The 16,443-nt window shown below is 38.5% G+C and overlaps 2 protein-coding genes across 2 annotated transcripts; one reads left to right on the top strand and one right to left on the bottom strand.

The window, feature by feature from the left end:
- Positions 1 to 12,002: 12,002 nt before the first annotated feature.
- Positions 12,003 to 13,720, top strand: LOC145106283 (large ribosomal subunit protein eL6). Its single transcript, XM_079043292.1, has 5 exons — positions 12,003 to 12,102; positions 12,571 to 12,837; positions 12,964 to 13,070; positions 13,153 to 13,334; positions 13,429 to 13,720. Exons 2-5 carry the CDS (start codon positions 12,581 to 12,583, stop codon positions 13,582 to 13,584), a joined length of 702 nt encoding a protein of 233 aa, XP_078899418.1. The 5' UTR covers positions 12,003 to 12,102; positions 12,571 to 12,580; the 3' UTR covers positions 13,585 to 13,720.
- A 186-nt stretch (positions 13,721 to 13,906) lies between these two features.
- Positions 13,907 to 16,382, bottom strand: LOC145106282 (multiple C2 domain and transmembrane region protein 2-like). Its single transcript, XM_079043291.1, has one exon. It carries the CDS (start codon positions 16,321 to 16,323, stop codon positions 14,014 to 14,016), a length of 2,310 nt encoding a protein of 769 aa, XP_078899417.1. The 5' UTR covers positions 16,324 to 16,382; the 3' UTR covers positions 13,907 to 14,013.
- Positions 16,383 to 16,443: the final 61 nt, after the last annotated feature.

Raw genomic sequence — 16,443 nt, forward strand, 5'->3', positions numbered from 1 at the left:
AGGAATGGATAAGAGCTTGGAGGTTAAGGGTGGCGGAGCTTATTATCTCATGGATCGGATCTGGACCCCGAAACTTGGGGGTTTCAGAGACTTAGTCATGAACAAGGCGCACAACACTCGTTATTCCGTCCACCCAGGTATAGATAAGATGTATCTGGATCTTAAAAAGTTATACTGGTGGCCTAACATGAAAGCAGAGATTGCTACCTTCGTAAGTAAATGCCTTACTTGCGCCAAGGTCAAGGTCGAATACCAGAAACCCTCCGGTCTACTACAACAGCCAGAGATACCGGAATGGAAGTGGGAGCGGATCACTATGGATTTCATAACCAAGTTGCCCAAGACAACGGGTGGACTTGATACCATATGGGTCATCGTCGACAGATTGACCAAGTCCGCACACTTCCTGCCTATCAAAGAAACAGACAAGATGGAGAAGCTTACAAGAACTTACATTAGGGAGATCGTACGACTGCATGGTGTTCCGATATCCATTATCTCGGACAGAGATAGTAGATTCACTTCGAGGTTCTGACAGTCGTTACAAAGTTCCCTAGGAACTAGGCTGGACATGAGTACAGCCTACCATCTGCAGACAGACGGGCAAAGTGAGAGGACTATCCAAACCTTGGAAGATATGCTGCGAGCCTGTGTGATCGACTTTGGGAAAGCATGGGATACTCATTTACCCCTTGTCGAATTTTCCTACAACAACAGTTATCACACAAGCATAAAGGCTGCTCCATTCGAGGCCCTCTATGGCCGTAAGTGCAGATCCCCTCTGTGTTGGGCTGAGGTGGGTGATACCCAGTTAGCTAAAGGACGAGTTCCTGAAAGCACTCTCACGGGTCCGGAGATCATTCGGGAAACGACAGAGAAGATCGTTCAGATTCGTGAACGATTGAAAGCCTCTAGAGACCGACAGAAAAGCTACGCTGATAAACGAAGAAAACCGTTGGAATTCCAGGTGGGCGACCGTGTTCTATTGAAGGTCTCACCCTGGAAGGGCTTGATACGCTTCGGAAAGCGTGGAAAGCTAAATCCAAGGTACATAGGGCCTTTTGAGATTCTCGCAAGAATCGGCCCTGTAGCTTACAAACATAACTTACCACGCGAACTCAGTAACGTACATTCTACTTTCTACGTCTCGAACTTGAAAAAGTGTCTGTCCGACGAGACTCTTGTAATCCCACTCGACGAGATCGAGATCAACGAGAGCCTCAACTTCGTGGAAGAACCAGTAGAGATCATGGACCGGGAGGTCAAGCAAACGAAGCAAAGCCGTATCCCGATAGTGAAGGTTCGCTGGAACGCCAAGCGAGGACCTGAATACACTTGGGAGCGAGAGGATCAGATGAAACTGAAATATCCTCTTCTTTTTACTTAGTTATTTGTAACTACTTATTTGCTTAAATTATTATTTCGAGACGAAATTCCTTCTAACGGGGGAATGATGTGACAACCCGCAATTTCTATCATGTACAACCATTCACTTCAATAGGAGTCAAAACTGTTTCTGCTAATTTTCAAGCTTTTTGGAATAAGTTTGAGTATTTTAAGATTAGTGCTTCAGGAGATACCAGGAGAGAGGATGCTCTAGGGTTTATTGTGCAACAATAAAGTCCCAAAGATCCAAGAGTTTGGAGTTTACGGCCTAAACAAATGTGTTTACGGCCGTAAACCCTATATTGGGGGTATATATATGACACTTAGTCATTATTTACCATTTTTCACAAATTCAAGATCCAAACTCAATTCTCTCTCAAGTATCATCCAACAATTCTTCAAGATCTTCAACTTGTAAGTGTTTCTAGCCCTATTAAGTTGATATATTGCTTAATCTAGTGATTTAACACACTTCCATCCGTGAAATCATTCCAAAAGGTTAGATCTTCAAGTTTCACCAAGAACACCAAGAACACACACTAGTGTTCTTGGACTTTTAGCACCTTTTCAAGCCTCTATCTTGTAAGTACTTCTATCCTAGAGTATAATAAGGCTTGTTACACTTCTGTACATCAAGAAAACACCAAGGAAACCAAGGATCAAAGGAGTTTACGGTCCAAGAACACCTTGGACCGTAAACCCTAAAAAGGGTGCCAAAGTGTGCCCTAGTCCCTTCTAAACCTTGGAAACTTGCATAGATCCCTTCCCTAGTGAGTTAAGTACATGAAAACATCAAAATACCATAAACCATTTGGGTTTACGGCCGTAAACCCAAAGGCAAATGGTCCAGGGACCGTAAACTCCATTTAGGAGTGAAATGGTCCCCTAATCACTTCCATAGGCTTATACTTCAAGTGGAAATGCTTCTAAGGACTTGTAGAGCTTCAAAACAACATATGGTCAAAGAAGCATGAGTTTACGGCCATAAACTCATGGGTTTACGACCGTAAACTCAATGAGTTATGGTCACAAAACCGTAAACTCATATAAAGGGTTCCCTTGAACCCTAAACTCAATAGCAATGTCCTACAACATTTAGATACAATCCTTAGCACTTATAACACTTATATAAAGTGTTTTTCATTCCCTAGGATGTCTTAACTTTGTTAATTAGTTATTTAAAGACTAATTGGATACATATATGTGTTATTATATGTTAACTAGGATCATTGTGTGTGTACAAGTCTTCACTTGACACCTAGCAATCCTATATCATCAGTTCATCCAAACCACTCACTACAGGTGAGTTCATACCCCTTAATTAACCTTTTAAATGCTTTTAAATGCTTTTATGGGGGGGGGGGGAATACAAGTTGAATTATTATAGTTATTATATCAATCACATGTGATTAATAACTACCAAACAAGTGGATTTCTTACTTTTCAAACTGTGTTACCAAACTGTTTTACAAACTCCTTTTCATGTCAAATACTTTTACTTAAACTCTTTTAAACTTATATCTGTTAAATGTGTATCTATATAGATATAGTTATATAAGTAGGATTAAAAGGACTTAGGACTGATAGCTCACCTTACTTCCTGTTCCTTGTTTGGTTGTGGACTTAGGGTATTAGGGTTATCTGTCCGAAGGTCGTTTGAATCCTAGTTATATATTATGTATATGTATATAGATACAAAGGTTCCTTCTTTCATTCGGCTCCATACCTTTGGGTAGCAAGGGTATACATACATGTTCATACATTACTAGTAAGCTACTATAGGAGTAGTTTAGGAAGATACTAATACTATTACTAGATCAATGAAACATACAAAGAGTCAATTCATACATGAAACAATACCATACAAAGAGTAGATAACAAACAATACCATACAGAGTAGATAACAAACAATACCATACAGAGAAAGAGATAACAAACAATACCATACAGAGAAAGAGATAACAAACAATACCATACAGAGAGAACATACAGGCTAGACAGAGGTAGAATAACAATACAGCTAGCACATTCATTACATATACATTATTACAGTTATGTGAGCCACCTAACGGGGCATGGCACTACCTGCCATGACCGTTTTTGTATCCATAATCTCCTTAAATGGGGAGCGTATGAGTTTGTGTATAGATCTATACTGGATTGACTATCCTACACCTTGTTGCTCGCTACAGTGGGACTTGCAAGTCTACGGGTGCCAAACATCATTTCTTACGACGTCTTACATCGTCGTTTTTCTATTGAGTCGGTAGCAGGATACAGGCCGATCACATGGTACTTTAAATAACAATTGGTTTAAAGTAGTTAGTACATCAGTAGTTACTTAATACAACACTACAGTACTGTATCATTTTCCCATTACATTTACTTTGTGATATTTACACAATAAACAATAATGTAAAAACTATATTTTTGGTTAATGATAGTCGGATTTGGGAAAATACACACTCTTACAAGAGACACACACACATATACGAGATGCCTTGGTAGAAGGCTACTTTTAGTAGGAAACATAGGGTTTTCTAGGAGAGTTCAAACAATTACAAACTTTTACAAACATATACAATTACAAACTTACAAAACACTTTCATACAACTACAGACACTAATATACTTATGATCTCACCAGCTTTAAAGCTGATAAACTCTTTCAAAATAACTTGTATTCTCAGGTCGCCAGTAGACAGGTACCGGAGTCAGGTTTTTGCGAAGATGGAGCTCGTATCAAGGCTTATCTTTATTTTGATGTATATTATTTTTGGTGTCTATATAACTTGACAGAACACACTTGTATGAAATTATATTATTAATGCAATGGATGATGTTGTTGCTTGTTTACTACTTTGCATTGTTGTGATACTGTACATGACGTCCTCCACCCCCGAACGTTTCCGCCGTTCCGGTTTTGCTAAACTCTTTCAATCCTTGCCTTATTTTCGAAAACCCTAGGGTTAGGAAACCCTAGATCTCAAAATTTTGGAGGCCAAAGGAAAGGGTTAGAGACCCTTAGCATTTTTTTTTTCGAAAAACAGGGTTATGAAACCCTAATTGCGAAAATCATAAGGCCTAGGGTTTAATTGCCATAAATCCTAATTTTGTCAAGTTTAATCAATTGCATCAAATCTAATTGAAAACAAAAACCAATAACTCTGATACCACTGATGGGTTTTGAGCATAGCAAACAATCCTATGTGTGCATGCAACCCTAATTTGTTGGATCTGTGTTTTCTCTATTAGACATACAAGCATTGAACACAAAAACTAGAAACCATAACATGTTTCTACTATTTTCAAAATCAACAAAAAAAGGGATTAGAACACATACCTTTATTGTTATGTTGTAATAACAATGGATTCCATGAAGATCTTGACTTTGAGAAAAAATGTCACAAATGTAACACCTCTAATGGCTCATAAACACACTACGCGAGAGGATGAGATGAAAGAGGAGGGGAGTTGCTCAAAGTTTCGGCTCTTCTAAGGTTTCATAAGCATGGCCAAAACTTAGAGGGGTGAGGCTACTTTTATAGTTAGGTTGCCGAGTCTCAAAGCTAGGGTTTACAAGTGGAAACCCTAATTTCCAGCTTAAGGCCTAAGCAACCCATGGACTCCCCTTCTCAAGGCCTTGGACGAAAATCCATAGGGCCTCCCTAGAATTTTTGCCCAACCCTCTTTAAGGTGATCCAAGAGCCCAAACCACAACTATTAAATAATTGTAAAACAACCCCTGAACTTTTAATTAATTCCTTTAATCCCAAAATTAATTCCAAATTAATTTTTGATTAAATATTAATTAAATAACATGATTTATAATTAATATATTATTTTCATAATACATTGATAAATCATTTTATTACTAATTTATTATTCCAAATAATAAATTCAATCTCTCTCTCCAAAAGTCATCCTGTCAAGTTGCTAGTATGAAGGCAACCCAAAAGGACTGTGCTACCATCAATTCAAGTGCATACCAATTATAGTTATGGGCTTAGACACCTAATGAAACACCCAAAAATACGGTCTAAAAATTTTGTTTTAATTTATAAATAAACCATAGTAATCCAAGTCATCTCATAAAAACATAAGTGATAATATCTCAAAACATCATATCAAAACACTGTATCAAAATAACATGTCCAAACATCAGAGTAAATCATCCATGGCTAAAATGATGTGGCGTGTGCGATGCAGTCATCCCGAGCTCTTCCCCTTACTAGCAGAAGTACCTGAAACCAAAACTGAAAACTGTAAGCACGAAGCTTAGTGAGTCTCCCCAAACTACCACATACCATACACATAATCACATAACATAACATCGGGCCTTGCCCGCTACAACGGGCCCTGCCGGACATCGGGCCCCGCCCGACATCGGGCAAAGCTCGGTATACATATCAACATAATACATAATAAGCACTTAACATAAACATATAAACATTCCTCGGGCCCCGCCCGACATTGGACCGAAGTCCGGAACATATAAACAAGCACATGCAAGAATCACAAAGACATCAAACATACAAACATTCCTCGGACTTTCCCTGGCATCAGACCGATGTCTGAAAACATATATAAACACATAAACCTACATCGGGCACTGCCCGACATCGGACCGTAGTCCGGTACATGCTAACATATATAAACGGACCGACATTGGTGCCTTAGACTCGTTCCTAGGAGGAAACTCACCTCAAATGTCGAGTGAAGTAGCTGAACGTCTCTCCTCTTGCAACCGGCTCTACTCACGCCCTATACAAAACAACCCCTTAGATACCATTCCTTACATCAAGACCCCTTCACGGGTCAACCTGTGTCAAAGTCAAGGTCCAAGTAAAAGTCAATGCTCAGTCAAAGTCAAAGTCAACACTCCGAGTTGACTCAACTCGTCGAGTCATTCCCCTTACTCGCCGAGTTCCTGTGACATCCCTATTTTCACGGCCAGAAAAGACCGATTTTGTTTATGCTTTATAAAAATCAGAGTACTTCTTTTAATAAAAATGTTGCGGAATTTGTTCCCAAAAAAACATGATAAATACGTTATCAAAGCATTTCCGAAGAAATGATTTTTATTCATTTTAAAACATTCGGGATGTCATCGTCAATACAGAAACATAAGCATAAACAGAACTTACATTCATTTACACTAGTGATCTACATCTCTTTTAAATCCCTCAGTGTAAAGTAGCTTCATATCGACACCTGTGATACAAATAAGCTTGAGTGGGTCAGGTTGGGAAACCTGGTGAGTACATAGGGTTTTCAACCCACAATAATATAATTATTATGTTAAACATCAAACAATCAACCCAATTACCCATCCCCATTATCTTATTTACTCTTAAGGATCTACCCTAAGATTCAGCTATTCCTCGTTCATTCATTCCTAAGGAGTATCCTAAGGAATCGGCACTAAGTCTGCATAGTCGCCAAGATTTATCTCGTTTATTGACAGTATCGTTTTCGAGAGTCCACTCGTAATACCTGTCAATGGGTTTTTAGAGTACACCGGGTGAACACATTGTTCACAACACCTACAGGTTGCGAGCCTGCTAGTGTTCCAATAGACTGTCTAGAATAGTCTGTGGTTGTCATCCATACTCTGGTAGATGACTGGGCCATCGCTTGGGTCATCGTTTGGCCCATCGTTTTGGCTCATCGTTTTGGCTCATCGCTTAGGTCATCGCTTCGCACCATATTTTATCACTCATATATCATCGCTCATCATTCATCTCATCTTTCATCGCTCATCATTTATCTCATCTTTCATCGCTCATCATTTATCTCACCTCTAATCTACCCATGTTTTACCCAACACATTTTGTAGATATAAAATACATATACACTTTAGATCATTTAAAACATGTATAAAACGTTTCATCCAGTATAGACAACAAGTATTCAGACAGTATACACACATAGCACGTAATTTATATAAAATATTTCATATATATGTGTAAGATGAAAGTAACTATGCACTCACTTGATAAGGTGGTGACTCGGTACTCAGACATCGCTTCGTTTACTTTAAAATAATTTCCTTCGACGAAACCTAGTATTATTACCACTAGATTTTAGTCTAATATTTACCTTGACTAATTATTAGTCTTCTTATTATTATTATTATTATTATTATTATTATTATTATATAAGCGTTTAAACAATACTTTCCAACCACCATGTACAGACAGGGGCCAGCATAAAACACCGGAGGGCAGGACCATTTTGGCATATAGCACTTCTGAAATCCAACAACCATATGCGGCCCTTTAAACCAGATTCTCCGTACCGCGAGTAGTTAAAAAGATATTATAACGACACTTATATAAGTCATAATAATAGCTCAAATATTTATTATAAGTTCATAATAACAATACTAATTTTAAATATAAACTATATTTAAAATAGGGTAAGCATAACTTACTTACAAGGGGGTTTTAGCTCGGAGTCGGGCTCTGCAGGGGCAGAACTTCGTCACTGAATCTTTCTAAGAAAGATTCGTGCAGCGTTTCAGCACTCACCTTACTATACTAAAACTACAGAAAGAGAAGTCGAATCACGAGGGACCGAAATGCTCGGGGGATAAGAAGAGAAAGACTCTTGAATCAAGAGAATGGTGCAAGAAATATGAGAGCCCAAGCCTCTTATTTATAGTAATTGAATTTACAAAAACTACCCTCCATAATTACTTAATGACCTTATAGTTATATAAACGACTAAACACCCCTTCATAATACTACTTTAAATAGATTTAACGATATTTGTACTAAACTAATGTCGAAAGTACTCAACACTAGTCTTATAATAACCGCATCGTCGATACCTTTCTAATGATATATACATTTGTATATATATGTGTGCGTATATATGATTTATACTTTATTTTAATACGTAAATATGCTATTATAATTTGTAACTCGTTCATACGAACTCCATTTTTGACGTTCTTTATATCTACGCGTTGGTGTTTACGAGTACTACAACTTTCATTTAGACGCCGTCAGCTAATTCTCATTCTATCTCAGATTTACAAAACTGTATCGAATTTATCGCGCTCGAAGAGTAGGGACCAAGTTTCGTCCATATCTTTAACATACGAACTCTACTCTCGACATTATTTATATCCACGCGTAGGTAAAAACAATATCTAAAACTTTCATTTAGACTCCGTCGGCTAATTCTCGACCGATCTTAAATTTAACAGTAGGAGGAGATTATACTGTTAAATATCCGCGTAAAATTCATAACTTCTACATACGGACTCCGTTTTCATCTGTCTTTTTACCGTTGAGTTCCTATTAATGAGATCTTCAACTCTCATTCAGGTCGCATAGGCCAAAAACCGCTCGAACTAAAATTCGAGTTTCGGGTCGTGCACTGCTATGCCAAATCTTAGAAAATTCATAACTTCCTCATACGAAGTCAAATTTGGGCGTTCTTTTTTTGTATGTTCTCATTTTAAAGTATACTACAAGTTTTGTTTAGAGCACTAAGGCTAAAAAGTCCTCTACCGTAAATTCACTATTTACATCTCCCGGTGCTGTGTCGGTTTTGCCGTAAAACTTCGACGGGCCATAACTTCTTCGTTATAACTCGGATTTCGGCGTTCTTTATATGTACGGAACCCTTGTAACATATACTACAACTTGGTTAAGATTAATCCTTCTAAATAATCTTCCATCAAAAACTCATTTTTGATGCTCATCGTCTCTAAATTGACTAGCCCGGATCTGCGGGCGTTACAGTTCCCTTGCTACTCGTAGTCGTGATAACGCGTGTCAATTCGTCGAGTCCCTCCTCAGTCTCGTTGAGTTCTACCTTATTCAGAATCGGGACAAACCGACTCAACTCGTCGAGTTCCCCTATGGACTCGACGAGTTCCTTAGTCTGTTTGGGCCATCTAAACGGATTAAGCCCCTGCTTTCCAGATCTGAGCTTCATACTTCATCTACACACTGAAAATGTCCTTTTAAGGGTAAAGTTTCCAACTTTACCCGTTAATACCCTTATTTGAAGAATCTAGATAAAACCCTAACTCTTTAGGACCTAGATCTTGGTCCTCAAGTCATCCATACTCCAAACTAAGGCATACAAACACAGATCTAGACCCCTAAACATTACATGAACACGTAAAGCTTCCTCCTTTCACTCCATGCATGGCCTTTTGGAGCTTAAAAGGCCAAAATGACATCTTATAGTTAGCATGGGGCTTTATTGGCCATAAAGTTTGCACCTTTATGCCATGAAAGCCCTCCATGCTCCCAGATCTGATATACCCACTTGGGACGTCCATATCCCAAAGATCAAGCTTCTTGGACCAAAAACCCAATAAGTGAAAATAAAGAGATTTAAGAAGCTACTAAGCAAGTTTGAGACTTGATTACCAGAAACTGATGAGGAAGAAATGGAGTCTCTTGATCTACTATCTTCTCCTTAAATCCTCAAGCTTCTCCTTTTTGTTTGTGGTAATGTTAAAATTTACCAAATAAGGAAAGATTCTCAGCACCCAAGTTTCAATTGGATAGAAACTTGGAATCATGCAACTTGTATTGTATGATGAATGAGAATTTTCATCTTTGGAAAATTAAGACTAATTCCTTGTTCACATGAAGATGTGAGTCCAGTGAAGGACTGGGAGAGCTGATGCACTTGGTTGTGTGCTGGTTAGGTCCACCACAAAGATCGATACTTCAAAACACACAAAGTTTCACTCAGAATTGGCTCACAAGCTCACAAATGCATTAGGGTTTCTGAATTTAGGGTTTGGGACTTGGAGGCTGGAAATGAGGCCAGCAAATGGGGATTAGGATGCTTAAATAGGGTGCAAAACCCCGAAATTAGGGTTTCATCCTGGCAGCCCTACTCGTCGAGTTGAGGCTCTCAACTCGTCGAGTAGGTGACTTAAAATCCCGCGTCAATTCTGGTTTCTACTCGACGAGTTTGGGGCTCCCAACTCGTCGAGTTGCTCTACAAAAGTGAATAAAATATAATTAAATGCGTACCAGGAACCAAACGTTACACCTAATCCAACAGTTCTTTATATCTCCAGAATCCTCTTGACGAGCTCTAGAACTTTCATTAAAGTATTAACAACTATTCGACCCAATACACAGTTCAAGGGTTAGATCTCTCAACCATCATTACCTCCTTCCACAAGGACTAAACTTTACCTCCTAAAGGACCAAAGCCTTTACACAATCGACTTCCGCCCCACGACCCTGAAATTAGAAATGATAGGAAACATGATGTTACAATTCTCCCCCACTTAAATAGATTTGTCCTCGAAATCAGTTCTCGCTTCCACTTCTCGACACTTTTGCTAGCCTAGAAATTTTGGTGATACCACGTGTCCTGAAGAAAACGTCTTCATACAACTTCTTTAAATCATGACGAAAAGAACCCACTTCCTTACTCGGAACCTACAGATTCCAAAATCCGACGCAACCCTCACCTCAGCTAGACCGACCGAAAATCCCTAGATTTGATCGGTCCAAAAGCAAACCGTTTTTGTTTGATATATAAAGTTAAAATATTAGTTGAATTAGAAATATAATGTTAATCAAAATGAAGAGTTTCGTATATACCTTTATTAAACATCAAAATATCATATTTGCCCAACTTAATTTCTATATATCATAGTTACCCTTACATAAAAAATTTAAGTATCATATATGCAATTCTTAAACATCAAAAGTATCATATTTACATTTTTTAAACACACACACACACATATATGCACTTCTTAAATATCAAGATATCATATATGAACTTATTAAACATCAAAATATCAATGATAATATCTAAAATATCTTCCATATACAACATGCAATATTCAACAATAATAAAAACTAAGCAATCAATACATACATTCCATGGAGATGGCTGGAAATGAAATATTTTGTTTGTCAAGAAAACGAAATTCCAACGATTAAGAAGTAGACATTACATTATTATAGACATATGAATAATATGGTTAATTTTTTTAATTATTATAATAATTAATAAGATATAAAAAATGATTATAAACCATTAAAAACGTTGTAGAAAATGATTTGGACAAATATTATATTTTGAAGGTTTATAAAAGGTAAATATGATATTAAGAAATTAAGTTGGATAAATATGGTATTTTGATATTTATATATAAAAATTTTCTTAATCAAAATTTGAGAAGAGTTGTCCATTTTATTGTAAATTAAATTACTTAATCAAATGTTTAATTAATAAAAATATATCGTTGATTAAAACTATCACAATATTGCTTTTAAAAAGAAATTAAATCTTCGATTGATATCCTATAACTTAATGATTTTTCTAACAAATAGTTAAACCGAATAAAGGTACATTCGAAAAAAGTTTGAAAAAGAAAATAATAAACGTGTAAACGTTATTCTATAGTTTTTTAACTTATCAACCAAATAAACTAACTTTAGAAACATGCCAAACAAAACATTTGTTACATTCATTGGTTTAAATTAGGTCATTTAATTTTCGCACATCAAAGAGTGGGTCTCTTGATGCATTATCAAGAGTTTTGAAAAAAAAAGCCTACGTAAAAACGAGAATAACAAAGGGAGGGGTGTTGAATGACAATTTTGCCCTTTATGTATTTTACTTATAAACATGGCTATTAGGGTTTCTTCCATTTGTTCAGCCGACTGCAGGATAGCGCCGCTGCTCTTTCGTCACAGAGACCACATTACAGGTAATGCGAAGGCTTTCACTTGCTTCATCTGTTTAAACCTAAGCACACTTACTTTGTTCCTTTTTATTATCTTGATTCTGTTTGAATGTCTTACGAACGAATAATGTCCATTGAAGATTAGCGTATAGCTTAGTTCGTATGCCATTGAATTTAATTTAAGGGATTTGTTAGCTCGCGAGATATCAACTTGAAGGTTTTTGTGTGAAATGAGTGATTCTGTATCTGATTTGTAGTAGGGCCAAACTATTTGGATCAAACAGTTCAGGTTTCATCTGTTTATACCATAGGTTCATTGCTTTGTGGCTTCATCTTCATTCCTCGCTGATAACTATCGACACCCACAATAACCTTTGAACTGGAACCCAAAGAAAGGAAATTTAAATGGTCAAATCGAATAGTCTTTGCTAATTTTGTGCAATTATGTCTTCAATGGTGTAAACGGATTTTTCTTTCCATGCCGTTTTTCAGGTAAGAATCAATGGCACCACAGCAGAGGAAACCCCATGTCAGCAGGAACCCTGATCTAATCAGAGGTGTGGGCAAGTATTCACGCTCACAAATGTACCACAAGAGGGGTCTTTGGGCCATCAAGGCGAAAAATGGTGGTGCTTTCCCCAAGCATGAGAAAAAAGCCATTGCTGCTGCACCAACTGAGAAGCCACCAAAGTTCTATCCAGCTGATGATGTGAAGAAACCCCTTGTCAACAAACGCAAAGCCAGACCCACCAAGCTCAGGTCCATAAACTATATACTATTCACTCTAAATAGATATACTACAGTATGTATTTATGCTATTTATTTATATGTATATACTAAATATATTATGTGTATTGAATATGTATGTTAAATGTACGTGTTTAGAGCCAGTATTACTCCTGGAACTGTGCTGATCATATTGGCTGGGAGGTTCAAGGGGAAAAGAGTTGTTTTCTTGAAACAACTTACATCTGGACTGCTATTGGTTACTGGTAAAAATAAGTCTTCTTATTGAGTTTCAGATTCTTTTTTGCAATGTTTATCTGAAAGTGTACTCTACCTTTCTGTTTTTAGGTCCTTTTAAGATCAATGGTGTTCCTTTGAGGAGGGTAAATCAGTCATATGTGATTGCTACATCAACCAAGGTCGACATCTCGGGGGTGAATGTGGAGAAGTTTGATGACAAGTACTTTGGAAAGAAAACTGAAAAGAAGAAAACAAAAGGAGAAGGCGAGTTTTTTGAAGCAGAGAAAGAGGTAACTTTACTTTGACTACAAAAGATTGTAGCTTTTGTTCCATTGACATCATGTTTTGACTTTATTTATTTATTTATTTTTAATACGTGTATAGGAAAAGAGCTTGCTCCCACAGGAGAAAAAGGATGACCAGAAATCCGTGGATGCAGCTTTGATAAAGACCATTGAGGCTGTTCCTGACTTGAAAAGCTATTTGGGTGCAAGATTTTCACTCAAGGCAGGCATGAAACCACATGAGCTTGTCTTTTAGATGAAATGTCTTGAGTTAATTTTGTTTTCTTGATTATGTTTGTGTAAGCTCTAGATTTTGAGGCTGCATTCTGTCAGTTTTTGATGGTTGTCAACGATGAAATTACCTTTTTGCTATTGAATTTTGGTATCTATAATCTGCATCCTCTTCGAAACATTATAATTCCGAAATTGTTTTGTATTTGAATCACTATGCTATAGTTTGAAGATTTCTAGACTAGGGACTACGATGTTGTAATAAAAAGAAATAGAAGTAGGGTACTATACTAAACACACCCAAAAAATTATTTTGTTTCAGACATGTTTATAGAAGGGAAAAACATTTATTATGTAATTAATTAAACATTACATAGAAACTCAAGTCAAAAACATGTTAAAAAAAACAAAACGAGGAAAGATTCTTGCTTATGCTTTGATGATTTGATGCCAGTTAGAGTAAGCTATCTGTTTGAGCTGGTAGTCTCTTAAAGAAGTTGCTAGGAACCGATGGCAACTTGCTTCTAAACTTAGGGTGTCTTAACATGTATAATCCCCCACCTAAAGCCACCACCCTAACAGGAGTCACGTAAAGAACAACAGCTAAACAAAGGCAAAAAACAACAAAGAGACTTGTAGCTCGAGGGTCTCTCCAACTAAGTAAAGACCCTATCCGTTCTCCTTGTGTAGCCAAATCTCCTACCACTGTTTGAATCCTCCCAGCAATGCTTCGAATCCGGTCGTACCTCATTCGGACAACATCGGGTGGTCTTGATGTTGGAAACGTGTCAAACTCTTCATCGAGTTCGTCAGGGTGCACCGCCTCAGCCCACGAAAGTTTTGGATCCATATGAGGCGGGTGTCGGGCTCGGAACCTGTAGTTCCATAGCCCGATCAAGAACATGTAGAGACAGATAGTCGGAAGTATCAGCTCGGGATACCATAACAATATCAAAAACAAGATATGAACGAGGACTGTCGTGATCGGGTTTTTCCATTCCCGGACATTGTTGAACCACCGACTTACGGAAAATAAACTCGAAAGCAACGACATGATCCTAAAGAAGTTTGCTTTGCTTCTTCTCATGCTCCACATGTGAGAATCCACATCTAACATGTACTCAACTACCTCTTTCCGAAGGGGTGGTTCGGCTCGACCTAGACGCGCCGCCACTATGTTCATGGCTTGGTACCTTAAAGTTTCGACTTGGTTCACTGTTAACGGGTTCAAGTAATGCATCTTGGGCAATAAAGGGTGTGCATAGATGTACACCATGTTGGCTAGTGATAACGTAGTGAATCGAACCGCAAGTTGGAGCTCACCCATCTTCTTCACCCCAGAGGGGTGAAGTACGAGAAGTGGGTATGAATGTGTGTATATTCGATGAGCTTCGAGAGTTGATATCCGAATCCTGACCTTCCCGATTCTTGAATCTCGTCCCGTATCTGATTTCTCAGCTCCCAAATGACAATTGTCGAAAACACCGAGTGTGATGACTGTACACGGATCGTAGACTTCCCACGTATATTGCTCGTTCCATTTAGGGTTCAACGTGTCGAGAAATGTTCGTGTCCGAACCCATTTTTGTCCGTACTTCGCCACACAATAAGCATCGGTGGACCCTCGCCCATCATGCATCTTCATCGGAAGCAAACCTTCCGCGCCCAAAATTCCAACTTCGAGAACACCACACGGCTGCTTCCATAGTTGTTTAGCGGTCGGTCGCTGATCGCTTATATACAACGTCGATTCATCTAAAACATGGTATCCCCCTTCTAAGCAAACCCTAATATGCAATCTACTAGAAAACCTAGTTTCACCGAGTCCATACTTCTCAAGATTGAACCATCGAGAATGAACCGGCCGATGATCAAGTCGCTTCTCGAACATTGTCAACGGTAGACTCAATGTCCCGAGAACCTCATCTCTCGAAGGATGAACCCGATCCTCAACAGTGAGAACCAAATGTTCCTCAAATGGCTCGGCTGCAACAAACACAAAATCTTCATTCCATAGAGGATTCATTGTACGTACGGAACTTATCTTTGTTCTCAATGTTTGGTTTCCCACTTGTGCCTTCACAGAGACATCCGGAACACGCGACCTATCGTTCGAGATAACATCTTGAGCTTCTATCACATTCACCCGCAAATACCAAAGTTTCGGTGACACATAAACTTTCGAACGGACGTTAAAAACACCCTCTCCATGAGCAGACGAAGCGTCTGAATGCCAAGCTTCAGGAAATGCTTCGTCTGCTTGTGTCCCCATCCAGACCGCAACCATGATCTCCCCTTGGCCCCGCCGGTCCGTCAGTCGGTACCACTGCGCAGCCAACGGGCTGTCCGGCGGCACTCGTGTTGGAATCTCGTTCAAATCGAAAACCACTTTTCCAATATAATCATCTCGCCCGAACGTCTCTTTATCTTTTACATAAACTTCTAAAGTTGATGATTGAACACGGTCTTTCGAGAAGGCAAAGACTTGGTTCCACTCGGGGTTTGGTCTCTTCTCGAAATGCCTCGTTCGGCCTCGATAATTCCCGAGCTTGACCTCAACATATGGATCTGACCCAACAGGAAGGTCTTTGGCCTTCACAACACGAACATAAAGATGGTAAGTTTGTTCCACGAGATCATATGTGGTTGCCAATCGCTCACCGAGTTGTGGGCTTGTGTCTTTGAGCTTGTAGTCATCTTGTTGGAGAGGGGGAACTCCGGGAACGGGTTCATGGTTCATTTGACGATTTCTTAATCGGATCATTTTGGGGATTCTAAGTGTTTGTGTTGTGATTTGTGAGGTACGATGATATGATGGTTGGTCTTAAACTCTTAATTAAGACCATGAGAAGGGCCAGCAGCATCGTGGTTAATGTTCTTTTTG

This window comes from Lactuca virosa, chromosome 4 (genome assembly GCF_052849685.1).
Source record: "Lactuca virosa cultivar CGN04683 chromosome 4, Lactuca_virosa_CGN04683_v6, whole genome shotgun sequence".
Lineage (NCBI taxonomy): Eukaryota > Viridiplantae > Streptophyta > Magnoliopsida > Asterales > Asteraceae > Lactuca > Lactuca virosa.